The 26520-nt window shown below is 37.3% G+C and overlaps 1 protein-coding gene across 17 annotated transcripts in view; it reads right to left on the bottom strand.

Annotated features, from left to right (window-relative positions):
* The window catches only part of nav3 (neuron navigator 3), a 587869-nt gene that overhangs the window by 281652 nt on the left and 279697 nt on the right, over positions 1-26520 (bottom strand). For 3 of the 17 annotated variants that reach the window (XM_062980874.1, XM_062980875.1, XM_062980876.1), the window contains exon 1: positions 2500-3359. The exons of 4 other annotated variants lie outside the window; for them this stretch is intronic. In XM_062980874.1, the coding sequence (XP_062836944.1) occupies positions 2500-2742 (243 nt within the window). In that variant the 5' untranslated portion in view covers positions 2743-3359. Of the gene's footprint in view, positions 1-2499; positions 3424-26520 lie in introns of those variants that run through there. 10 more of the 17 variants (XM_016993764.2, XM_062980872.1, XM_016993765.2 and 7 more) reach the window with 7 other exon arrangements.

The raw sequence follows: 26520 nt of genomic DNA, 5'->3' as shown, positions 1-26520 counted from the left end.
TGCTGAACAGCAATGCACTTTGACCTTAGAAAAGTATCTATTTGACTAAAACTCCCATATCCAGAAAGATAAAGCTAGACTGGCCATGACCATACTGGCTTGAGGAATATGGGAGTGAGTGTCCAAAAATGTAAATGTTTCAAACTTGAATTGTACCCTTGAACTCTGTAAATCCCTTATGCATCAGTCCCGCTTCACAGAACTCCATAACCTTTGTAAACAAATGTTATGAGAGCCAGAGATGTGTGCTAAGGATGCAATCAAAAACAGCTTCCCAGTGCTGAGATGTTGGCAAAATTTAAAGTCCCACATCACATGTATGTAAGAGGTCTGGGAAGGTGACAACTGCCACTTGGATAATGGCATGAGAAAACTCTTACATCCTGGCCAATGATTATTGAAGTGAGAGGTGGGAGTGATATATCATTACACAGAAACCCATGGGCAACCCATTCCTTGAAGGAGGAACTCAATACCTCCTTTCACAATAAGAATATATATGAAAAAATAGTTATGCTAATGTAACTTTTGGTTACATCCGTCTAAATCAAAAAGAATGTGTGCCAAAGTCTCTATAACCACAGTAAGGAACAGACTGGGAGCGCAGTTCAGAAAATGTTAACATCCCATCCCATAAAGAAGAATGTATAAGGATTTAAGTTGCTCCCATCATTTCCAACAGTGCCTTAGGCAAAAATATTTTATAGATTAACAATAAAAATGAAATAACTTGTGTTCAGCTTTTTTAAAAGTGAGGAACCTGGCATTTCCCTTTTCAAATCAATGCTCTTGACAAATGATAACATTAAAAAAAACCCTGCTTCCTCATGGTAACCTGGGAAGATACTATATTAAAGAAAACATTCTTTATTATTTTCATTTATTACAAAGTACACAGGGTTTTATCATAACTAAGATTCTGCATATGCACTCCATTAAGCACAGCCAAAAGTTTTGGTTCCATCAAAGTGTTTGGCAAAGAAAACATGCATTTCTTTTTATTCAATAAAAACATATAAACAGAGCAGTAGAAAAGGAAAATAGTTGTGAACCTGTTACACCAAGGCTTTTACCACAAGCAAGTAAAAAATCCCAGAACTGTTATCCCATTCATAGGTGATCCATTCAACTCCCAATGGACATCCTATTTTCATAAGTTGTTGTTATTAGCTAAAATGCCCCTCATCTTATATCAGTAGCTTCAAAATGTGGCAATGAAACAAAACTGGCCAGTTGCTTTGGGATAGGAACCAGGGACAAATCTGGTTCTCAACCTGTGTTTTATTGCGTTGTTGTTTTACTGCTGTTCTATGCCTTCATGATATTTCCTACTTATGGTGACACTAACATGAACCTATCACGGGGTTTTCCTTGTAAGGAAGTTTGTCTTTGCCTTCCTCTGAGGCTGAGAGAGTGTAACTGGCCAAGGCCATCAGTAGGTTTCCATGGTTAAGTATGGATTTGAACCTTGGTTTCTAGAGTTTTCATCTCAATGTCAAATCACTATACCACACTGTCTGTATGTTATTTTAATGAATTGCAATGTCCTGGAACAATATTCTATCTATGCATAAATGTGTGTGTAGGGCAGGCATGGGCAAACTTCAGCCCTCCAGGTGTTTTGGACTTCACTGTCCACAATTCCTAATAGCTGGTGAGAATTGAAGTCCAAAACACCTGGAGGGCCAATGTTTGCCCATGCCTAGTGTAGGGCCTTCTGTCAATTAAAAGACAACCTTATGAATTTCACAAAATTTTCTTAGGCAATAAATGCCCAGGGGGAGTTTTGCTAGTTCCTTCCTCTGAAATATAACCCACAGCACCTGATATTCCTACCAAGGACTTTTAAAAGAAAAAATAAAGAAATACTTCTTTCTAAAAAAATTTTTAAAAAATTAAGATGCATGATAGAAAGTATAATATCCTAGTTATAATATTCTAGGGGACTTATTAAATATTTAAGATCCCCAGTAAAGTATCAAAATTATATTACTATATAAAAGATACTTAAGTATAAACAACAATAATCAAAACATCAATCAGAACCAAAGGCAGAAAAAGACTGTGCTGTCTCACTGGTAAATTCTTTATAGAATATCTATCTTTACTGGTTTCTAGAAAATATCTAGCTATACAGGCTCAGAAACATAACAAATATCAAGAGTGTTTGTTGTTGTTCTTCAGTCTGGAAGCACTTCCCTCTGGGAACCAGGGTGAGCGTGGGAACTGTGTGTTTCTTAAAATACAGTACACACATCAGCTAAATGTCAATATTTCCTTAACCACTGTCATTTCACAGCTCTGCTTATCTAAGGCTCTGCATGAGATGCAAGACAACATTACTAAATTAAAAAAAAGATCATTTACCCCTTCCTCATCTAGTTCACTGTGTGTATTGCATACATCCTTCTCACACCCAACACAATATTAGACAAACACTAAGTATAAGTAGGTCACTTTCTCCAAAGTTCATTTTTGCAGGTAAAGTTCAGAACTAACCTTGCTATCCTCTGTCTCCTTGGTTTTTCCTTGGAGTGCTTTGACTTCTCCAAAATCAGAGGCTGACTTTAATGCAAACTGACAGGAAAGCATTGAGCTCTCTGCCCTAGGAAGCTCCACAGACTTTGATGAATATTGCTGTGACCCACTCGTGCCAAGATTTGGTATCGGATGGGCTGTATGAACAGGCTTTGACCCCATAGGTGGCTGCCTTAGCTTTGAGGCAACACCAAGGACAGGCATGGCTTCTGTAAAGGTCTCAACTTTCTGCCCCAAAAAAAGAAAAGAAAATTGTTTCTCTGACCTCAGCTGAGTAGATGTGAGCTTCAGCAGATTCCAGAACGAATGCTTAAAAAAGAGTTAAATTCATCTTTTGAAAATTGTAAAAATAATGTAACGGATTTTCACGAAGAGGCAAGTCTTTTCGTTCATCCCTGTTCTTTGCTCTCCTGCACAAACAGTACTGAGTGAGTCAGTGGCTGTGTAAGACTAAACTCTCCTTGGGGCGTGAACTTTCCTTGAAGGTAACTGCCACAAAGCCGTCTGTCTGGAATTAAAGAGCTCATAAATTTCTGTTTTGTTTCTTTACACCCTTAATTTGTTATCCATTAGCAGAAAGAGAAGAGATCAGAAGAAAGAAACATCCTCAGTTGGAGAGCGCCGAATCCAACACTGGAAACAGACCTTTTCCTGATTATATAAATAACCAGCCCACATCTTTTAAAAATCATTTTGTAAGAGAAAAAAATGAATCAAGCGATGGCCAAAGCAAGCAGCTGTTAGAAGTGTTTTTAGCCGGAAACAATCATTGCAATGAAGCTATTTGTCCCATTCCCAGCTATTTTTCATTGCTGACAGTCATAAATTACACTACTTCATTCCTTTTTCTTCCCATGAAATCAGATTAAATTCACACAGACAAGTAACAGATACTGATTTGAGTATTGATGATGCATATGCCTTTGCTGTAATAAATCCATTCATATAGAAATGCTGAGGGGGAACAAACATATGTGCATCATTTTTAGATTTTCTCCTGATTATTTTTAGAAGTATCCTGTTCATCTTGGAATTTGCAAATATACTGTGAGTACATTCCAAAATCAATGTGATATTTCGTCCACTGTTTATCTACAATATCTAAAACTCTGCTTTCCAGACATTTATTTAAAGACAAAAAGATATGAAAGAATTAATGTTCAAGTAGGACAAGCAATATTATAAATGTAATTCTCTATCCATTTTAATTTTAATACTCTTGGAGTAATCCCACTAACTCTGTTAAAATCTTCCCCAGAATAGCCCATCTTTTAAAAGTACAAAATCAGATTGGCGCATGATTACTTTGAATTATAAACAGCATTTTCTGACAAGAATTAATATTTCTGCATTTAAATGTCATTTTGCCATGCAGGAAATTTAAAAAAAACTACATTCTGTGCAGGAGTTTTCTGCACAAAATAACCGTCTGTGAATTTTGTGAAGAATAAATGCAAAACCATGAATAACCTTCAAAAGCTACATGGTTTTCAAAATCTTTTTAGCAGTGGGAAGAAAATTGTTTAACTTATTCATCACTACTTTAAAGGAAAAACTTGATGAAGAATTGTACCCCAAGTATGTATTCCCCTTCAGGAATCCTGACAACTTATGGTGACCACATACATTTCATAGGTTTTTGGGGAGCAAGGAGTGTTCAGAGGTTGTTTTGCCAGTTTCTTCCTCTAAAATAACCCATAGCACACAGTTTTCACGAGCAGACTTCCATCTAAGTACTGACCAGGCTGACTTGGCTTAGATTCCAAGATCATATAGGATCAGGTGCCTTTAAGGAATTTGGTTCGCCTCAATTATTGACCACTGGAATGCACAACTGAATAAAATCAAGGATAATCTTGGAATTTTGGGATTCAGGAATGATTTATGATATGAATTATTGAAAGGTCTCATTTATATCACTGTCTCTACGTCTCAGTTCTTTGTGAGGAAAGTACTGACCTATTATGAAGGCTATAAGGAGAATGAATATTACATATAAAGGAACTTGACAATTAGGAATGCTTGATAAATAGAATGGGCTAAATATAGTATTAGATCCACTTACAGGAAACTAATTGAAGTGCATGGCACTTGTTGATCTTTTTTTTTTAGTCTATCTGCCTTTCATGTGGTCCTCTTTTCATCTTGTCTTTTACTTTGCTGGGGATTATAGTATTTTCCAGTGAGTCACATCACCTCTTGAATGTCTAAATTATAACAGGTTCAGTTTAGTCATTTAAGCTTCTAGTGAGAGTTCAGGCCTGATTTAGTGCAGGATTCATTCATTTTTCTTTTTAGCAGTCCATAGTATCTAGAACTTTCCTCAAACACCATATTTCTTTGTCCACTTTCTTCACTGACCTGCCTTCACATTATTACATACAAATTAATGTTAGCCACCGTTTATCTTAGTGCCACCAATTTCAATGGTTCTAATCTAAGTAGCACTAACATTGCATTTAGTTCACAAACTGAATGAAGAACATGAACACATTGCTAGTAAATTAATGTTGTTTATACTGCATATTATGTATTACTGCCAAGCTTTCAGAGTCTTAAGTGTCTTGCCTAGTTTATACATCTGATCAATTTCCTAATGCATAAAGAGACTTCCAGGATATTGCAACACATATTTGATCTTCAATTTAGCATGCCTCCACAAAACTGACCAAGGGCGTGGTGCCCTCTTCGCAACTACATAAGGAAACGATCAACTGGCCAGGGCATGAAAGTCTCCAAATTTGGTCTTGAGAAGGAAATTGTGGGAACGAGTCAGCTTTAATGTTAAAATTAATAGTTGCAAGACAAGAACGAAGAAAATGGTGGCCATCTGTAAGTCAGCTGGGTGGATAGAAAAATAGACAAGGTCAAGCCAGCTGCACAATATCTGTAAAAGAGCTGGTCAAAAGGCAAACTGGATGGAAATGCATAATTTTTGCTGGAGTTTATAAGCTGGAAGCTTCAGAACTAAAGAAGAACTGGAACATAAAATGAAGAGTCAGCAGAAAGTCAACCCAGACTTTTGAATATGATTTCAAAGGCATATTACATCGATCAGGAAACTCTGAACAAATTCTAATCATTCTCACAACACACACACAGTTGCTAAAACATTAACACACTTAGTGTCACATGACCTTTGTGGAGTTTTGTCAAGCCTAATTTATTCTATGTAAATTGCTTCAAGTATTTCCTGAGCTACATTAGCTAACTCCCTTTAGTAGTGATTAAACAGATACCATAGATTAAAATAACTACTACATATTTACTCAGATCTAATGCTCACCTTTTTTGGCTAAATGACCTTGTCAAAATTGGGGTCCACATTAGATTCACATGCAGTAATGTTAGTGCTGAGCCAAAGCAAAAGAAAAAGGTATTTCAGGAGCTGCATGTGGATCTTCACTTTGAGGGATGTCAAATAAAATTAAATGGCCAGGGCTCAATGCTATGTAATTCTGGGATTTGTAGTTTGGTGAGACACCAGCATTCTTTACAGAACAATAATGTATGTGTATATACACTCTTGAAACAATCCCAAGAAATGTAATACAATTCAGGTTTCTACAACTCTATATTAAAGTAATTCTCTTCAAACTATATTGCATATAACAAAATTGCTTTCAGGATTTCATAAACAAAGGTACACTATCCATGTCATACTCTCACAAAGTATACTATATCAGAAGTAAATAACAGACATAAAGAGACAACCAAGTCCATATTATTCCTGGAGTTGTGTAGAATCTTGGGCCAATGTCAATTGTAGTAAAAATATTCAGTGTCCAAGATAACAGTTTCTATATTCAAAGGAATTCTTCGTTTGCTTCGCAACGCCAAGAACTGGTACACAACAAGGTCTCCCGGGTTGTTCCCCTTGTTTCGTTATCACTTCCTCGGGTGTTGTGTCTGTTTTAATTTTATTGTGCTTAGCAAGCTAGATAAAGGAGTAAAAATAACATACACAATAAATATATGAAACTCCCATAATAATATTACTAAGGAAAAGTTTTTAAAAAGAAAATGATAAAAAACACGCTTCTCTACTTACATCCTTATTAGTAGCTCTGGCTCTGTTTTAAGTGGAGTTCTATAACGAGCAAATGAAAGATCAACACCTTCATTCTTTGGCAGAGAAGGCTCAAAATCTTGTCAAATTGCAGCCCACAGGATTCCATAGCATTGAACAAAGGCAATTAAAGTGGATTGATTCTACAGCATAGATGTACCTCAAGGTTTTATTTTCCATTGCTGGAAGTTTTGGTGTTACTAACACAATTGTTTATAATGAAGGAATTCTAAGCAGGAGCAACAAATTTTTGGCCAAATTACAAAGAGCGCACTTTTTATCACTACACATTACACTGGGCAGCAAATCCCCCCCCCTTTTTTTTTTTTGGTTTTGGAGTTTTGAAAATTGAGGTGTGCATTAGATTCAATGATGCATTAGACTCAAGTAAATACAGAAATCTTGTGATCTAGAAAACTTTTAGCAATTTTGGAAAGACTTCCTGTGTTAATGTACTGCAACAAAAACAACAATTTCATAGAACTATAGTATTTATTACAACATGGGTTATCACAGACAATAGCGGACTTCATCACATTAATTTCCCAGTGCAGATAAAAGCTAGCATTTAAATCTTTTTCCAAAATTCAGAAATATTTTGACACCCCAACACATCTGGAAATATGTATTCAGTACCCCACAGTCCCTCCAGCATTTGATAGATTGAGTGTTTGCCTAAATATTTTATTTTTACTGGGGTTGAACACCAACGATACATTATTTTTAAAGATGTTATCTCACAGGGGAAGATATAAGTTTTATTTGAAGAATTTTCAAGAGAGTGCCTTTCTCTTCTTTAGTTAACAACATTGTTCTCCAGCTCCATATTTCCTGGCATCTCTTGCTTCTATTCTATTTTGTCTCTTCCTCTCTATCAAACATGTTGTCTTCTATTTTGAAACAATTTCTCAAGCATGATATTCTCACTAAAATGCTTTTGGGATCTTATTTGAATGTATATTTCAGGTTAGAATCAATAATAATCACCTGTAGTTGAGAACCATCATCTCATTGTTACAACAGTTATTTCAGAAAGATCATGAATTGTGCCCAGAAATATATAGCAACACTGTTGAAATAAGAAAACCTCACTAGCCAGACCCAGTAGCAGTTTGGCTGCAGTTTTTTGGGCCCACTGAGCTTTTAAATTAGAATTTCACAAAAAATAATCATCAATCTATCGATATCTATCTACCCATATAATAAAAGTGAAAATATGTATGCATAAATGTACAGTAGAGTCTCACTTATCCAAGCCTCGCTTATCCAAGCCTCTGGATTATCCAAGCCATTTTTGTAGTCAATGTTTTCAATATATCATGATATTTTGGTGCTAAATTCGTAAATACAGTAATTACAACATAACATCACTGCGTATTGAACTACTTTTTCTGTCAAATTTGTTGTATATGTTTTGGTGCTTCATTTGTAAAATCATAACCTAATTTGATGTTTAATAGGCTTTTCCTTAATCCCTCCTTATTATCCAAGATATTCGCTTATCCAAGCTTCTGCCAGCCCGTTTAGCTTGGATAAGTGAGACTCTACTGTATGTATGTATTTTCCAAGATGGCTGTTACATCCAGAGAGCCCTGTAACTCTTGCCAAAAACAGATTTGGACCAAACTTGACACACAAACACCCTCCCATGACCAACAGAAAATATTGGTAAGGTTTGTGAAGGTGGTCCCAAGATGATGGGAGTTGCAGTCCACCAACTTCCAAAGAGCACAGTGATTCCCAACAACGGGTTTAGACAAAAATTTGGCACAAATTTGGCCCATGACCAACAGAAAATACTGGTGGGGTTTGGTTTGTAGGGGGAGGGAGGAGGGGTTCCTGTACTTCTGTATTGGGAGGGGTTCTTTTCTTGTTAAGCTTACATCTCTGTAGTGGTAATTATTTCTTATTATCATCTAAAATCCAATGTTTTTATTTTCTCCTCTTTGTTTAGAAAGTCAATAAAATGCTGCCACTCTTCTTCAATTACCACCTCATCCTGTCCTATGCCGATTTCACCCCTCTTCAGGTACGGAGTCTGTCGGCTCCCATCACACAACTTTGATCTATTTCTCGTGGCACTCTATGCCTGAAGAGGGATGAAATCAGCATAGGCGACAGTGGCAGCAACATGGGAGGCTTCCCTTGTTGATTGAAAACAACAGGGAAAAGTAAGTGGTGATGCTTCCCCCATGGAATGAGGTGAGAAGGAAGGCAGGTAATGCGGAGTATGGGACAGGTTCCCCACACCCAATGTTGGGCCCCACTGGATTCGCCACAATCCAATGCAAATCAGGGGCTTAATGTAATAAGGTCCTTCGTAGCTAAATGGTGTACTAATTATTTATAATAAAAACCAGATTATTACAGTGTTAGATTTAATCTTCAAATTTGGGAGGGTCAGGATTTCATAAACCTGATCAATTTGTCCATTTCTGCCGGATCCATAATTTTTTGAAATCCATAAATCTTGATTAGGAATTTTTCTTGTTTCTTGTAATTGCAAATAATTTGTCCTTTGTAAGATACTATCACTCCTTCTGGGCTTTCCCATTGGAATCTGTAGCCTTTCTTCTTAAGTTTATATTTCAGAAAAAAGTAATCTCTTCTTTATTGTCTGAGGTAGAAGTTCTGTTAATACCGCAAACCTCACATTTCCTATTTCAATGAGATATTTGGCATGAGCTTGCAAAACTTGATCTAGTATTTTCTTTCTTGTAAACAACACAATCACATCTCTTGGAAGTTTATTCCTTATTGCATGTTGAGATTGGATTCTAAAGTCCTGTCAATTTGAGTCTCGACCACTTGTTCTGGTCTACCAAGGATTCCAGCCACAACTTCAGTTATTGTCATGTCAAATTCCTGCACAGATTCTGGAATTCCTCTTAACCTCAAAGAGTATTTCTAAATTGGAGTTGAGCTGAGTCTCTTTGGAATGCCATTTGCATCTTCTTTTGTTTCTCTTCAATTGTTTTTATTTTCTGTTTTTGGTATTCCTGCTTCTCCAAATTATCACTCATGGTATCTGCCATCTGTTGCATATCTTTTTTCATCTCTTGTTGACCTTTATTTAAATATTCCTCAGCCTGTGTAATTCTTGTTAATCCTAATCTCCAAATTTTTCATTCCACTTGTAATGGTTCTCAGCTGGGTCAGGATTTTCCTCATTGGATCTTGTTGTGAAATAGATCATCTCCTGGAAGATTCTTTCTGGTCTTTCTGATATTTGAATCTTGGTTTTGTTGACATTGCAGTTGTTTCTGTAAAGGTGTCTTAAAAAAACACACGTATGTCTAATTTCCAAAGGTTTGTTGTAGTGCCTCCTTGGCCACTTTTACTTTTGGTGCACTGCTGCTTACAGCCCTTTTAGTTGATTTGCCATTTTCTGTATTTCAAGCTGTATTTCAAATTCTATAGTTTTCTCTTTCTGGTTACTTCCTGTCTTATGTCCTGTTTGGAATCAGTCCAGAGGCTCCATGCAATCCCAGAATGTTATGGCTATCGAGTTCTTAAACAATTTTAATTTCCATGGTTTTTACAGAATAATCTTTAACAAATTAATTCACTTTCAACCTTTGTAGTTGGTCTCATCAGAATAGTTTCATCAGGCAGACAAAAATAGTTCCACTAATTAGATTTTTGAAGTCCTTTTTATCTCTACAGTTTCCAATGAAAGAAAAAAGAATACCGTTTACCTCTCAGAGATGTCTTGTCCACGAAGTTGGTAGGCTTACAGCAGATTTAATGGCATCTATAAGTTTGTTTTTTAGACATACAAATGTAATATTTTAATAAGTGAAGGGAATCAAAGCTACTTCTGTCTACATCTGCTTGCATGACAATGTTGCTAGAGTATGCGATGTCTCCCTGTCTGATCTCCCCTTCTCTTGTTTCAGCAGAGAAGGTAAGATCCTTTGATTTTTGACTGGTTTGCATCTGTTCTTTTTCTTTCTGAAACAGTATTTCTCAACTCCATAGGGCTGATAAATCCCAAAGGATGTCCCACTACTCAGCCAGCTCACTAAATCACTGCTCAAAGCTTTAATTTCTTCACCGAAAGTCATGTTCATTTTATTAAAACCTTCAAAAATGTACAAATCTCTTCATATATGTGATGTAAATATTAAAAATTCATTTAAAGAAAAGAGTGAAACTGAGATACTCATTTATCACTACGATCAAGCCCACTGTGCCTATGCAAAACTAAAACAGTCGTTGAAATATTGAGAATATATTTTTAAAATTTCTGTTTAAATCTGACACAGATGCTTCACTAATTACTCCTAAAGAAGAACATTCATAACTTGAAATAAATTCCATGTTCATAATGAAATAAACAGAGGTATCATAGAATCATAGAGTTGGAAAAGACCTCATGGGCCATCCAGTTCAACCCCTGCCAAGAAGCAAGAAAATCACATTCAAAGCACCCCAATAGATTATCATTTATCCTCTGCTTAAAAGCTCCAAAGAAGGAGCCTCCACTACATTCCGGGCAGAGAGTTCCACTGCTGAACTGCTGTCATAGTGAGGAAGTTCTTCCTAATGTTCAGGTGGAATTTCCTTTCCTGTAGTTTGAAGCCATTGTTCCACATCCTAGTCTCTAGGGTAGCAGAAAACAAACTTGTTCTCTCCTTCCTATGACTTCCCCTCACATATAAATATTTATACATAGCTATCCTGTTTCTTCTCAGCCTTCTCTTTTGCAGGCTATCAATTAAAGAGCAAATATTCACAAGTACTGTGAAGTAATCTGTACTTTCCAACTGCTCCTGTGTGATATGTACGCTCTCTATTGTTCACTAATTCAATCAAATTAGCAGTATATTTGTACCTAAGAAGTATATGTGCAGACCTTTTGATTATATAATAATCTTTTTTCTAGAATGCTGATAAGTCAGAGGTGTTTGTCATTAACGGTTCTAACCTAGCATTGGAGATGTGTCAACCAGTTCTAGATGGGTTTACACGCCCCCTAAAAGACTGTGTTTGCAGCTTGGGAGTGCTCCTGGATTTCTCTCTCCAAATGTCAGCCCAGGTTGATGCGAAGGTCAGGAGTGCTTACTTGGTGTGCCCACTTCCCCCCTTCCCAGAAACAGAAGACCTAAAGATGGTAGTGCACATGTTGGTAACTTCAAGGCTGGACTTCAGCAATGGACTATACACTGGCCTACCTGCCAATTAGGTCAATTTATGGCAGCCATATTGGTTCTGGGAAAATCTGGGAGTGAGCATATTACACCTATAATAAAGTTACTCCATGGATTGCCAATTAGTTTCCAGACAAAGTGTTGGTTCTGATCTTCAAAGCCCTACAAGGCTTGGGTCCAGGTTACCTACAGGATAGCCTTCTCCCATGCAATTGGACACTGAGGTCCTCTGCAGGGTGTCTACTCCAACTTGTCAGAGCCTGACTGGCAGCCATCACCAGGGTGATATTTTCATTGGCTGCCTCAAGACTGCAATGACTTGCTAAAAGAGATTTGACACCTAAATCAGCTGTCAGAATTCAAGATGCAACTGAAAACCTATCACTTCCGGCAGACCTACCCAGTCAATTTTTAAGTGTGAATTTTAACCTTCATTTTATTTGTGTTGTCTTGTATGTATGTTGTTGTATGTATTTAATAGTGTTGTGTTTTATCTCTCTGTTGTAATCCTGTTGTATCCCACCTTGAGCCACAAGGAGAGGTGGGTAATACATTTATTGTTGCTGTTGTTAATGCAATTTTGCTACAATCGACTGTGCATGATCTTTATCTGTATATGGAATGATATCCACAACAGAGTGCTTGCCTGTATATGCTGTACATGTACTGTGGGGATTATTGTAAGGATTTCCTGGGCTCCACTCTCCTCAGTCAAGGAATTGTTATGCCTGCTATTGTTAAGCCTATGAAGATAGGACCATTTTGTTAACTCCTTACCTTAATGAACAAGTGTGCCTTATGTTGAAGGACCCAAAATGTCAGAACCCTGGCAGCAGGGCACCAATAACCTTGCACAGAGGCCAGTCTCTATCTAATATCTTTATTAAAGAAATATATAAAATCAATAAAAACAAGTGAAGAATATAGTTCAGAAGCAGACCTTTCAAATGAGGTCAAATATAGTCCAAAAATGTATTGTCCAATAAATGATATTAGAGTTCAAAGTTTTAATCCACTTGACCGAAACACACACTTTGCCAAGCAATAGTGTGGGGAAATAGCAGAGTCTTAGAGTCCAATGAAGCTTGACAACAAGGCTGGAAATAAACTTGATTCTTGACTAGATCCGTGACTGGAGACAAGGCAAAACATGAAGCATGAAGCAGGGTTCGTGGTAAAACCGCGAGGCAGGGCAAGGCTTGAAGCTTGATCCGGGAAGCAAGGAACTGGGAATACGAAGTCTACACACGATCTCTCTCCTGAAGCTGATCAATTGACTCCGCAAACACCTATATTGGGTCTCGTTTTCCCACCAACAGAACTCTTTCCCTAGAGAACGAGAAGCGAAACCCAACTCTGTCCAGATGTGTGACTCCTTAGAATTTCCCAAGGGAAGCAGGCCTAATCAGCCATTTGTTTGGCAGCGATGCGTAAACTCCTCCGTTGAGCTTCCCTGACTCCCCTTTCTTTGGAATAAGATTCTTTCCTGGGAAACAGAGGGGAGTTCTGCCCAAGGCCTGTTTGGCTGAATTCTTGAGGGCAAACATCAACATCCTGCAGGTGAAGGGACTCCGGCTCTTGCTGAACCGGCGAAAACCCCATGTTTTCCTCTTCGTCTGCCACAATAGTACTAGGAACAGGACTACAAGGCCCATGAGTCCTCACACAAAATGAAGTTGAAAAGGTATTCATAGGAATTTCAGATGAAGTATAAACTCCTATAGCTACCTTCAATCCTTACTAAAGCCATTTACGCAGTACTATATGTCTTTTAAAAAACTGTCTGATGACAAATTTACTGGTTGTCTGCCAAGAAGTTGGGAGGTGACAAGCTAATGCTTTCACATTCTGGAAAGGGGCTTTTCTCTCTAAGGATAATGACTCTGAGCTCTTTGATACTGATCAGTTTTTGTTACTGTTGGTTGGGTTCAATGTTTCAAAAATCACAGTTGTGCTAGCATTCATTTCTGGACTATAGTACAGAAAATTATTCCATAAGGTTCCCATTCATATTTTTAAAAGGGGAGAGGGAGCAGAAACATCTGTTGTAGTCATGAACAGTCTTGGCCAACTTTAGCAGCAGCAGTTGGATACTTTGAAGTCAATCAACTCTGCTATCACCAACAGATATTCTTACAGTCATTGGAAATTCCTACACAGAAGATTGCAAGTTAAGTCATACAAAATTACATGCAAAACAACAGGTGAAGGAAGCCATTTGTGCTTACTGAAAAGAGAAAAGGATTGAGACAGTTTAACAGCCTAGTACAGATGCAGAATAGTTCAACTTTCTTTAGCAGTATGACCCTTGGAGACATGCAAGTATGATTTCACAGAGTTACAAATAGGTCTAAATAAGAGTACAGCAGTGAATCTTAATTGGAAGATTTAGTACTAGGTCAAATGCTAATTGCTGGATTTCTTTCTTTCTTCTTTCTTTCTCTCTGTGGAAACCACCCTTGGGTATGCAGAGCAACAGAGAGTGTAACTCATAAACCAGAATGTATATAGATACAGTTTTATGTGCTTCCAATTACAATGACAAAAAGTGGACATTTTTTCAAAATCTGCTGAACTACATGACTTCAAGCAAAAGATTATAAATGACCACACAGAATACAACTGCTAAAAATGATCATATGTTAACTGATAAATTCTTTAAAAATAGAAAGAATCTCTTAAAGGCATCACCATTGTAGTACCACTGCAGAAAAAGAAAAGCTATATCACAAAGCAAATAAAAGCCACAATAAAATGATGGAGTCTGCTGCTTTTCTTGACTTACTTTATAAAGGGATATTATCAATTTTTATTTAAAAATAGATATCATTCTTTGCTATGAAAATTTTGTAGCAAATCATTAAATGCACTACAGTATAATAACTTAGGAAACAATATTACATTTCCTACGTACTACAGACAATGAGATAGCATCAAGTAAGTAATCTGATTCAAACTCACACCAACCAAAATGGTCAGTGTATAGCCTATGATTACTGTTTATCCCAACTGTGTAAACTGAATGAAAGGTACAGATGGTCCAATATATGTTTGAGACAGTTTCATTTGCTTCTTTTTCTCGTATGTGGCAGCTGTCTCCTAGGTTACCATCTGATGGGTATCTCATTTTTAAGAAAGAACCTTTCGAGAGATACAGATGACTGTCATAAGAAAGCTAATTAAAAATTACACAATGGATAATACCACTTGGGATCGTTCATCCATTACTGAAGTTTCATTGGAGTTAGATTCATGTGATGGACCTGAATCCATTTATGCACAGATTTTATGACTTCTTCTCAAACCAACACCATCCCCGATCCAAAGCCACACTTGTCTCATGCCTTTAAGAAATAGTATCAAGTGATCTCAGAACTGGCATATGCTGTTTAAATTAAATCATCAATACCTGTCTCACAGAATCAGAGAGTTGGAAAAATCCACAAAGGCCATCCAGTCCAATCCCTTGCCATACAGGAATACCCAACCAAAGCATTGTCAACAGATGGCACTACTGAACCATTTTTCTTTTCCTATTTTCATTGAAATATGCTTCACCAATTTCTGTGAAATTAAAAAGATCCTTGTTACCAATAATTCTTAGGGACTCCAGTGCCATCTTCAAAATTTATTTGTGTACTGATACTTAACACAAATTATAGTATATTTAATCTTGTGTCTCCATTTCAGGAAGAAGTGTGTGGAAAGCCCATTCAAAAGCCCTGTGTACTTCCACATCACCATAAAAGGGATGACCTAACAAACAAAGGAGGTCCATTCAATCCAGAGTTCAACATTTGATTTACTTCCTTTTCTCCTGGCAACACAACAAAGGAAAAGATCAAAAGAGGCCTGGGTTCTCCGCCTTGTTCTTGCACTTTAATTGAAAAATAGTATTTAACCTATTTCTATATCCAACAGAAAGGAGCGAAGATCCATATGCTCACCTCATCTTGTAGCTTACATCTTCTGTCAAACACATGTTAATGTTTGTTTGAAGATTTCTTTTTGAAACTCATTTTGGATGAAAGCAAAAACTATTTTTATGATTTGAAGTACTGCTTGGGACTCCTTGAAAAGCAGCTTTAGCCTACAATCATGTGTAATCTGTCTTGGGAGCAAACCTCATTGAGCACAATCTTATTTCTGAATTTTCTAGTTCTCATCTCCCCCAACACCCAATCCAATCTGTATAGCAAAACACAAGTGAGTAGATACCTGCTTTGTTCTTTCATATCTTCTAAAACCCACACACACATATATAAATATAATAGATTGATTAAATGTAATTCCCAGGTTATAAATAACAAAGTGTTTTACAGACTGACGCAAGGCATCCAAGAAAATATGCATATAGCAAGTTAAAAGCATTTTGTTAATTAGCAAGTGAATGAAGCAGTAGTGGTCAAAACTTCAGCACTTAAATACGTTGAAAAACAATAATACATTTGAAGAAGCAGGGTGAACAGTTTTCATGGTAACTAGTTCCAAAGCTGCAAAGTCATTAAAGAGAAATCCATGCCTTGGCCCATTTGCTCAATCCTGAAAGGTTACAAAGACGAAAAGAAAGCTTCTCTGGCAGATTTCAAGGAACAGGGATACAACCTTATCAGATGCAGTCTTCTCTGCATCTTCTCCCCATTGCCAAAATGGAGTCCCATGGAGCCCATCACATGACACAGAACAACTTCTAGCAGGACTACGTGGGGCTCCATTTCAGCAGCATGGAGAAACGGAGCCCAGAGTGGGTCTGGAGGAGTTGGTAATACCAACTGGAGAACATGCAGAGGAAGTGGGGAAGAGACTGAGAAAGGACGGGAAACCACGTGAGATGGGAGGCCATCCCAGAAGACAGGAAAAGATGGTAGGGAATGAAGGAGGATGGTTCCCTCCACTTTCCCCCTCTTCCCACCTGCCTGCCTGATGAGGTCCTTAGAGATATTTCCTATGAGACCAGGAAATTCTAATCTTTGGAGATAATAATTTGTACCTGATTTAACTAGATAGAAGATTGCTTGGCAGTGAAAATCACCTTATATCAGCTACCCCTCCTTTCCCACCTGTTTCATTTACAATTGGATGTGAATAATAACAACTAAATATATAGGGTAGTAAAATTCTGCACAAACATTCAAAGTAGAAAAGGTGTGCTGTAATCAAATGTGCATTGTCTCCTTCCTTTCCCCCTGCAACCATGTAGCAGTTTAGTCATATAACTGGCTTTAAATCAATGGAATCCTATTGAAGTTTGAAACTGAAACTGAACTGAGGAAAATGTAAAGATTCCAGCTTAATCGACTCATGAACTACCCAGTCTGGCTCCCATGTGTTTGCTTAAAATTCAAGTCTGTTTCCTTGGCAATTCACCTCATGTGTTTTATTTTTTACAAATTAGAGTGATCAGAATAGCAGACAGCTGTGTAAGAGAACTTCTGATCCTACAGATGTTGGTTTCCTCCTTCCTGCTGCTCAGTGTTCTGCCTTATATATATACCCTGCATTTCAGTACACTTATTTATTCAATTGGTGTAGTTTCATGTTCTCCAACATCACAGATTAAAACATCTGTGTGGTCAAGATGGCAACAACAGAGCATGGTCTAAATCACTGCTTCTTAAACTGAAAATCCTGACCCTAGTGGGGTCCCTTTAGCTCAATGCTGGGGTCACAAAAAAATCAAAACCTTTTGAATGTTACCTAGACATTTACACAAATCTGTTAACAACATGCAGTGGATTCTGCAGAAATGGCTTCATAAAAGTGAAATTCATCCTATTTAGCAAGCCTTACAAATATTGGCTTATTATCAGTAAATGTTAGATTTTGTAGCTATTTTATTTACCTATATACCTGAGGTCACAATTATTTCTCAGGCAGAAACGGGTCATGAGAGGGTAAAGTTTAAGAAACATTTAGATAACAAAAATATTAATGAGGAAGAATGCAAGGAGAGGCTGCAGCAGTTTACTTTCGTCAACTTGACAGGGAAGGGCAAGATCCTGCCCTGCTCCTCTCTCTCTCCCATGCTAAGTTAATTGACTGCAGACTATTTTGGCATATTAAACTCAGTTTACAGAAGGTAAAGCCAACAAAGGGGTATAGTGCCAGGGGGAGGGCTTGTCTACACTGATCAGAACTCTCAAATGGACATCCAAGGACTTCTGCCTGCAATACAGGATAAATCACATTGAGTTTTACCCTGTGTTAGCAGAAGTCAGGGAAAGGACAACGACGCTTACCTAGGGTTTTTTGTTGTTGTTGTTGTTGTTGTTGACTATGGCAGCCCCATGGAGCTCCAGAGAGCTCCTTGCCATCACAGGGTACCAGGCCCATAGCCAGGATTTTGATTCGGTGGAGTGGGGGCTGGGATTTTGATTCGGGAGGACTGGGATTTTGATCGGGGGGGGGGGGGGCTGAGTCTGAGTGAGAGAGGATCCACCCTAGCAAACCTTTTGTATTGTTATCCCAATACCCCCATGCATATGGGACATATTGAGCATGGTGATCAGATCATGATATGAATAAACATAACAGTTTAAATAATAAATGTAAGGCCTTCTCATGGACCACCCTGAGAATTTTTGGGGGGAGCTGAAGCCCCTCAACCCCCCCCCCCCCAGCTACATGCCTGCAGGGTACCGTTGCTAATATTAGCAAAGGCACCCCCATAACACTCAAAACCTAAAGGAAGGTTATTTCCCAGGTAAGGGTGCCTGTCCAGTGTGGCTAAACCAGCTTTGTTCCCAACTAGACAGTCTGGACTACACTCCCACCATTGCCATGTTTTGGGAGAAAAGAGTGTAAACATCTCTGCTGAATCCAGGGCCAGTCAGAAGTTTAAAATACATGTAGACTGTGCTAATCGTATTACTGCTCTTAATGGTTCAAATGGAAAATTAGGATTTTATGGACATTCCTCCACAACAATGATGATAGACCCAAATCAATTCCTCTGTAGATACAATTTCCTTCTTACCTCTGGTTTGTTGTTTTACATGAAAACTAGAACTGTTTGGGTAAAACCAATATAAAATTGATATAATAAAAAATGAAACACTTAGCTGTACTTGATTCCCATTCTATTCAAATAGAAACATTTTAGTTATTACCTAGCTTTCTAAAATGTCATTTTTTTCTAACCAAGTGACTTGACCATGCAGCTACCAACAAGTTAAATCCAATGGTTCAAAAGTTAGATTTTCAAATTCTGAAACTTTTCTAAACTTTTTAGAACCTTTACATTCAATTGTAATCCTGTAAGACATGATAATGATCTTCTCACAAACTTTTCTTCCTCCCATGTGACATTTTACTTTTCATTTTATATCACTTTGCCTTTTGAAAAATGTAAAAGGACACTTGGCCATGCAACCTTTCTGCCCTTTCAGACCTTTAATTTTTTTAACTAGAGTCTGCTGTCATTTATCCACCACCACAGTTCCAAGCACTTGCTAAAACATATTGCAGATTATATAAGACATTCAACTTGTGACCTAACTGAGTTATGTAGTTCAGGAAAGTTAATAAAAAGTAAGATTAAAAAAGATATTGAGAGAATATACTTAAATGTCCATATCCTTAGTCTGTGGAAAACAGTTATCACAACCAAATTTTTGAACTTCACTGTTATGTATAATTTATATCTACATGTGGCAATTCTTTTAGTGGAAAATGGAGAAATAAATTCAACACATACTTACATCATCAGAAGACCCTTCACATGAAAGAGTCAAATTCAGCAAATATTGGGGAGTGTCACACTCCACATTCAACTTTGTAATTCCTACAGGCACTGTTTCCCCCTTAAGTGTTTTAGTAATCTCAACATATAATATTAAGAAATTTTCTTCATACTCTGTACAATCAGAGGAGAACCCTGTAGCTCCTATGTTTTGTTTCATCTTGAACATTTTCAAGGCGAACCAAAGATGTTTCAACATCTTTAGTTGACACTGCTTCTACTGGCAACTACCTGGTATTGCTTTTGTATATTTTGTTTTCCTGTCTTGCAACATGACTATCATGCTAAAGGTTATTCTTGCCTATGCCAATAGTAGGCAATTGTGATTCTCCAGATGTCACATTTAGTCAGATCCTATAATGTGTTATGATGGGGGGAGCAGTCCAGCAACATCTGGACTAGCACATTCATCCAACAATATGTATATAATGGGAACTGAATATTTTTTCCTTCCATTCAAAAAGTATAAACCTTGAGACTCTTGCTCATACCAGGGAGGAAACAGAAATTCACCCCATCCTGACAACAGAAGCATTGCAGTACAGTTATTTATTTCTGCTGTTACTTTAACTCAGTTTGGGAGTTTTATTGCATCCTCTTCCTCAGTTATGTCTATCTCATATACCACTAGCCAATGCACATTTTGGTGCCTCGGATGTTAAACTTGTGTCTGCGTATATTTGATCTCCTGATTCCAAAAATGGCAGCAATTTTCCCTTGTCAGTTCTAGTTTTTGAAATACATAGTATATGCTATATATCCATCTCCCTGGTTTACTTATGAATTGGTTAATCAGTTAAAATTCACGAGTAAATCTGTTTTTTTTTTTAAAAAAAAACAAAAACCTGAAACAGTTGGGGGGGGGGGGGTTGAATCCTTAATCCCCCCCCCCCCGCGGATCTACAGGCCTGCTAAAAGTACAGGAACTCTCTGCAGTTTTCAATCTGGCAGCCCTAAAAATATGCACAACAAACTGATTAGTCAATTCACACATGCTTAACATTATTTCAGTGTTGCCCCCTGAGCTGCAAGATCCAGGAGAATTATCACTGCAGGCAAAGGGATGCCCCTTCCTTCTGGTAGAAATTACTGATTATCTGGAGATAAAAATACAGCAATCTTTAACTGAACTCCCTTCTAAATACCCTAGGTGGATCATAGAAAAGTATGAGCCCTTCCACACAGCCATAAAACTCAGAATATCAAGGCAGAAAATCCCACAATGCTTTGAACTGGTTTATCTGAGTCCACACTGCCATATATTCCAGTTCAAAGCAGAAAATGTGGGATTTTAGTCAACTGTGTGGAAAAGGCCTATGTCATAAGGATAGGCACTGTTAAGCCCATCCTTAAAAACACAATAGTAAACACATTTGTAGTTATGCTGGAAGTATGGAAACATTCTAGTTCCAGAAATGTGAACCGGGGGGGGGGGGGGGGGGACTCGAGGGCTGGCAAGCAGGAGGGTGAGTGGGAGGTTGTGCAAGCTAAAGGTGAACAAGTGAATAGGGGTGGGTAAGTGGAGGGAGTTGGCAAATGGGCAAGCAAGAAGAGGGACGGGTAAGCAAGCAGGCAAGCAAGGAAGGAGGTGGGTGAGCGGGAAACAGGTGATGGCGTGTGTGCCATACAGAGGACCCTGCATGCCTCTTTTGATACATGTGCCATAGGTTCTCCAGCACTGTCATATTGGATTGCCCTCAGGGCTCAGGAGTTGCATCCAAGATAAAGTTGAGGATGTAGTCTAGGGTAGACGTCTGGCCTTAGCTGGACCCACATCATGTTGCTTTTCCCTTTTGTTCCCTTCCAAGTTCAATCCCAATAGGGATATAAATCAAATCAAATGGCAATTATTTAACCCAAATCTTTGTGTCTAGTATTGTTATCTCATAGTTGCTCATGAAAAGAAGTCATGAATGGAGAAGTTTTTGAAAGTCTAGCATAGAACATCCAAAACGTTTGTCAACATATCTAAGATACTAAAAAAAAAAAAAGATCTGAAATAGTGGTATAACAATGTTAAGTGGTCTTTCCTACACTTTATATAGAAGTGCGGCATCCTTTAATTGCTAAAGAAAGTTCTGATGGAACTCCAATATATGGAAGAATATGAAGAGGTAATTATCTGCAACGATGGATAATTACTTTTCCTTTTATGTTACATTTTATCAATTTAACAGGGAAACACAGGCACTTAACATTGGCCAAAGGTTTGCTTTTGCAATTCATCACTTTCCTTCAGCCATTTGCTCTTTGTGTTCCCAACCCCTCCTCCATTATTACAATAAGTCAGGGGCTCTGGACAAAGGCTGCAGACTGACTTAACCACATGTCTGCCCTGGAGTTGTTGACTATGAACCTTACAGTATTTCTTGGCACAGTGAGCCATAATCATTTTCAATTTCCTCTCCTTGATTTATTCCTTGTCCTCAGGAGACATGTACGTTAACTGCTATCTAGCACACACTTATCTTTCTTTATATGACTGGGACAATTCCAATGTCTTTGGCCAATTTGTAATAAATGGCTGAAGCAAACTTTCCTAAAAGAAATGAGTATAGACATCCCCTTTTATTTTTATTTCTACATAACACTATGATTTTAATCCAGAAAATAACTTCTGATTTATTTATTTATTTATTAAAGAACCTAACCAGTTATCCTTTTTTAGTATGAAAAAAACCACTAAAGCCTTATCTTCTGGGGTTTGAAAAAAGGTGAGCTAACATGAATAAAATACCAGGTGACAACATTTTTACTTTTTTTCACAGAATGTACCAAAACAGGATAGAGAATTCTAGGCTAGTGATTTGACTCAGGCTAAAATTATTTTACACACACACACGCACATGCACACATACATCTAAGGAAATAATCATGTCTTTTGGGTGCCTCCACTTATGAAAAACTAAAGCCACTCTGTCCTCAAGGGGTGCATCTACACTGTAGAATTAATGTAGTTTGACACCACTTTAACTGCCATGGCTCAATGTTTGGAATTATGGTGTTGTAGATCTTTAGTCTTCTTTTCCAAATATTGGTGATGCCTCACCAAACTACAACTTTCAGTATTTCACAGGATTGATGAGTGGTAGATAAAAAGTGTTGTCAAACTGCAGTGCAGATACACCCCTTGAGAACAGGGCGGCATTTGTTTTTCACATACTACAAGCATTAAAAGTCAGATGTTGCTTAGGATTGGCGTGGTAAGAGTTGCTTTAACACAGAGATGGAGTTTGTCTTTGCCTTCCTCTGAAGCTAAGAGAGTGTGAGTTGCCCAAAATCAACCAGTGGATTTCCATGTGTATTTGGACACTCAAAACTGGTCTTAAATGTCATAGTCCAATACGCAAACCACTACACCATGATGGCTCTCACTGAAAAAATACGTTGAACTTTTTTACTTTTTCAACAACTGGTGGCACTAGAAATAATGACTATACTATGTGTTACACATAGTTAAAGCTCATTGAACCTAGTTCATGCCATCATAGCCTGTCTGGTGGGGGAAAGAATGCATATATTTTTTATTTCTGATCACTGATATTAGGGAAACCACCTGCTTATGGGAAGATATCCAGGAACACTAGCCAACATCTGCTGCAGTACTGCCCGAATTATAACCTTTAGAACAGTCTTGTCTTGCACTGATATTTCAAAGGGAAAGAAATATTTAGTGCTTACTTAGCAGTTATATTGAGAAGCAATCAGAACTTTAAGGCTAATTCTCATTTCCCTGTAAAGCAATAAAAAACAGATAGCTTAAAACTAAAAATAAATCATTCATAATACCGGAAGATACTTTGAAATGAGTCAGGGTATTTTTTAACAATCAAGAGAGAAAATGGCTCAGCCCTATCTATACTAATATATTTTAAAGTTTTTCAACTAATTTTAGAATCTGGTTTCAATAGATTCTCCATTCTGGTTGATTCCCAAATGCATGTTTTTATTAGAGTGAAAGTAAAAAAAAAAAAAGACAAGAAAAATATCTGGCAACTCAGTTTGTACTGCAGTAGAACATAAGGAACTAAAATCAAGACAGAAGAAATAGTCCAACTCTAGTCTGCTACTTTTGAAATAAAAAATAATTTGTCGATCACATTACAGGCAAAAGAGAACTTCTGTTTAGTTGTGGAGTTACAATAAAACAGAACAGATTACCATACTTCTCTATAATATATGCAAATATGGGGGAAATATGAGTGGGGTATGACAGCAAGAAACAGGAATATTATATTTATTATAAGTCGTTTTGAGGAACACATTTGGTATCCTCTGTGATATCACCACAGATATCACCATAGATTGAGTAGGCAGGTCAGCAGAGGAATAAGATACTCCTGAGAAGAGCCATTCTGCGTCAAGAGCAATCTAGAGATGTCTGTAGCCCTCAAACCTCAACACATCCAAGCAATAAATATCCTGTGTTTAAATATTATATGCCAATGGGAATATGAACTGACTCTGGGAACTAATTCTAATTTCAAAGAGGAAAGGGGTGGTTGCAAGTAGAGATGGGTAAGAATTTTGATTTAGTGTGATTTTGAATCACCAATATTTGCAAAATAAGAATGCTATTCAACTTCACACAAGGGCTCAAATTCTGTATTTGGTGGAAGTTTGCCCTTTTATATTCATCAAACAGCAAAAAAAAAAAAAACCAATGTATTTCCATTTACTCTGATGCTTTGGCAAGAGGATAGCCAGTATCTTTTCAGATATGTCATATTGATACAATTGTTGAGTGTTAAAAACATTAGAGTACACCATAACCACATCTACCACAAATCGAGCACACACACATACACACAGAGCTCCCACTGCTAACAAAAGCACTCCCAGGTATTTCAATCCAGGAAAGTATTTTCCCAACAGGAAAATGTCTAAAGTACTTTCTGTTTACAAAGGATTCTCCCTTGAGCCTAAAATGGCCCAAGGAAGCAAAACACACCAAAATTGGTGTTCATTCCCATGGAAGGTGTGTCAGAGCATTTGGGGACTGAACAGAATTCTTCAAAGAAACATTTGGAATTATTTGGGACTCTAAAGGACATAAAATTGGCCTTGAAGGCGACACCTTCAGTATACTTAGAGCATTCATGAGCCTGTGAACAATCTTATGCATATGGAAAATCCATAGTCTTACATTTATAGAGTGCTTTCAGCCCAGATACCCTCTAGGTAGACATAATTGACACCTAAAATTGGTATTGATAATTAATTCTTTAGCTTAACCTTTAACTTTGAGCTTAAAAGCTTAAAATTTTGAAGTTTCCTTTCAGTGCCCAGCTTATTTTCCATGGCCTCTGGGAAAACTGAAAAGGGCTAATTGCAAGAGGAGTGTTGACATATACAGGAAGTCTCCCATACATTGCAGTCGACTTGAAAGGAGTAAACAACTACAACAAGGCCTGGAATTAAAGCTAGGTAAAGTTCAGAGCATCTGACACACTTAGCAGGACACCAATATTTGGTTTTAACAATTTAGAGAATTAGTATGAGTATTCTCCTTTATAGTAATCCTCCCCATTAATTTGTTCAGACAAACCATGAAAGTTCCCCATGAAATCGATTGTAGATTTTTTCTCCCTCTATGACTTCCTGCTCCAACCTATCAATTTTGCTACACACTACCTGTTTTCTCAGGTATGCTCTCCAGCCTAACAGACAGGCATCTGTTGAGGATCACTGTTATTAAAGAGTCATAAAATGAATTCCTCTGAATCCCTTTCTTGCCACTACACAAACTGCAGCTGTGATAATCTCAATGCTGCTTTGAAACAGAGGATCTCATGTTACTGTCTGCTCTTTGAATTGCAAGAGATAGCATTGGCAGACTCTTTGGGCCATATTGGTATTCTAATAGTTGTCTGCTAGGCAGTGCTGATCTAGAGACGTAGATTGTCTTAAGCAATGCTTTTTTCAGCAGCCAGCTCCTACCTTTGTGGGGTAAGTTATCCCAAATGTAATCTACCCTTGTTTCATAGAGAGCTTTAAACCCATAAAACTCTCTTATTTCAAAGCAAATAATAAAAAGAGCAGCATGAAAAGAAGAATGTTTTTAGAAGTAGCTTCATCTCAAAAGCGTTAATTATATTTAGTTTAAATTAACTTGACCCAGTTCATAATTGGTATCCACAGTAAGGTGTATTCTTAAATCATCTAGACTTTCTTAGACCAATACTTGTACTTGCTGCATACAATTAAATCAGCTGTTTCTTAATAATTTCTGTCTGGAAAAGCCTGCCCATCTATTTATTTATTTATTTCCCATACTTGTATCTCGCCCTTCTCATCGCGAAGGGGACTCAGGGTTCACAACCAGCAACAATTCGATGCCCAACATACAATTCCAAAAGTAACAATAACAATTAAACCCAAACATTAAAACATAAATTAATTAAAACAACAATTAAAATCATGCTGCAGGATAAGGTAAGAATGTGGGCATGGGATGAATGCTATGATTAAAAGCTCAAGTTACTCTTCTAGGCAAATATCAATATTTCTACACTGAAATTATTACCTTTAATATTTTTTCATCCTATGAAAGTGTTATATATTATCTGATGAGAAACTACGGAAATCAGATCTTTCTATAATCACCACACTTTAAAATACTGTCCTTATACCTCTGTATCACTTTATTGTTTTCCTGAATCATACTTACAGTAGTTTAAAAAAAAAGATTTCTCAGAATAACAAAAAGAGAGGCTATTATTCAATATTGAATAAATATTTTTCTTTAATCATGAAATAGATACTTTTAGACAGCTGCTGTGAAGGCAAAAAAATTGCCTACTTAGAATATGACTGTTACATTGTTACAGACTTTGATTTATGTTTCCATGCCTTTTGAAAAATGTTCTTCCTTCCTTAACAGATAAAGTGCAAGCAAGCAGCTGGTCACATTGCACAAAATAGCTATAGTGTATGATTTGAAGGAAGAAGGCAAAAAAAAAAAAGTACTAAAATGATAAGCTCCATAGTGCCTCGTCCACCAGCAGTTGAGACTGAGC

Source organism: Anolis carolinensis, chromosome 5 (assembly GCF_035594765.1).
Source record: "Anolis carolinensis isolate JA03-04 chromosome 5, rAnoCar3.1.pri, whole genome shotgun sequence".
NCBI lineage: Eukaryota > Metazoa > Chordata > Lepidosauria > Squamata > Dactyloidae > Anolis > Anolis carolinensis.
Note: the sequence above shows the minus strand (reverse complement) of the source record. Positions and strands in the feature narration are given on the sequence as shown.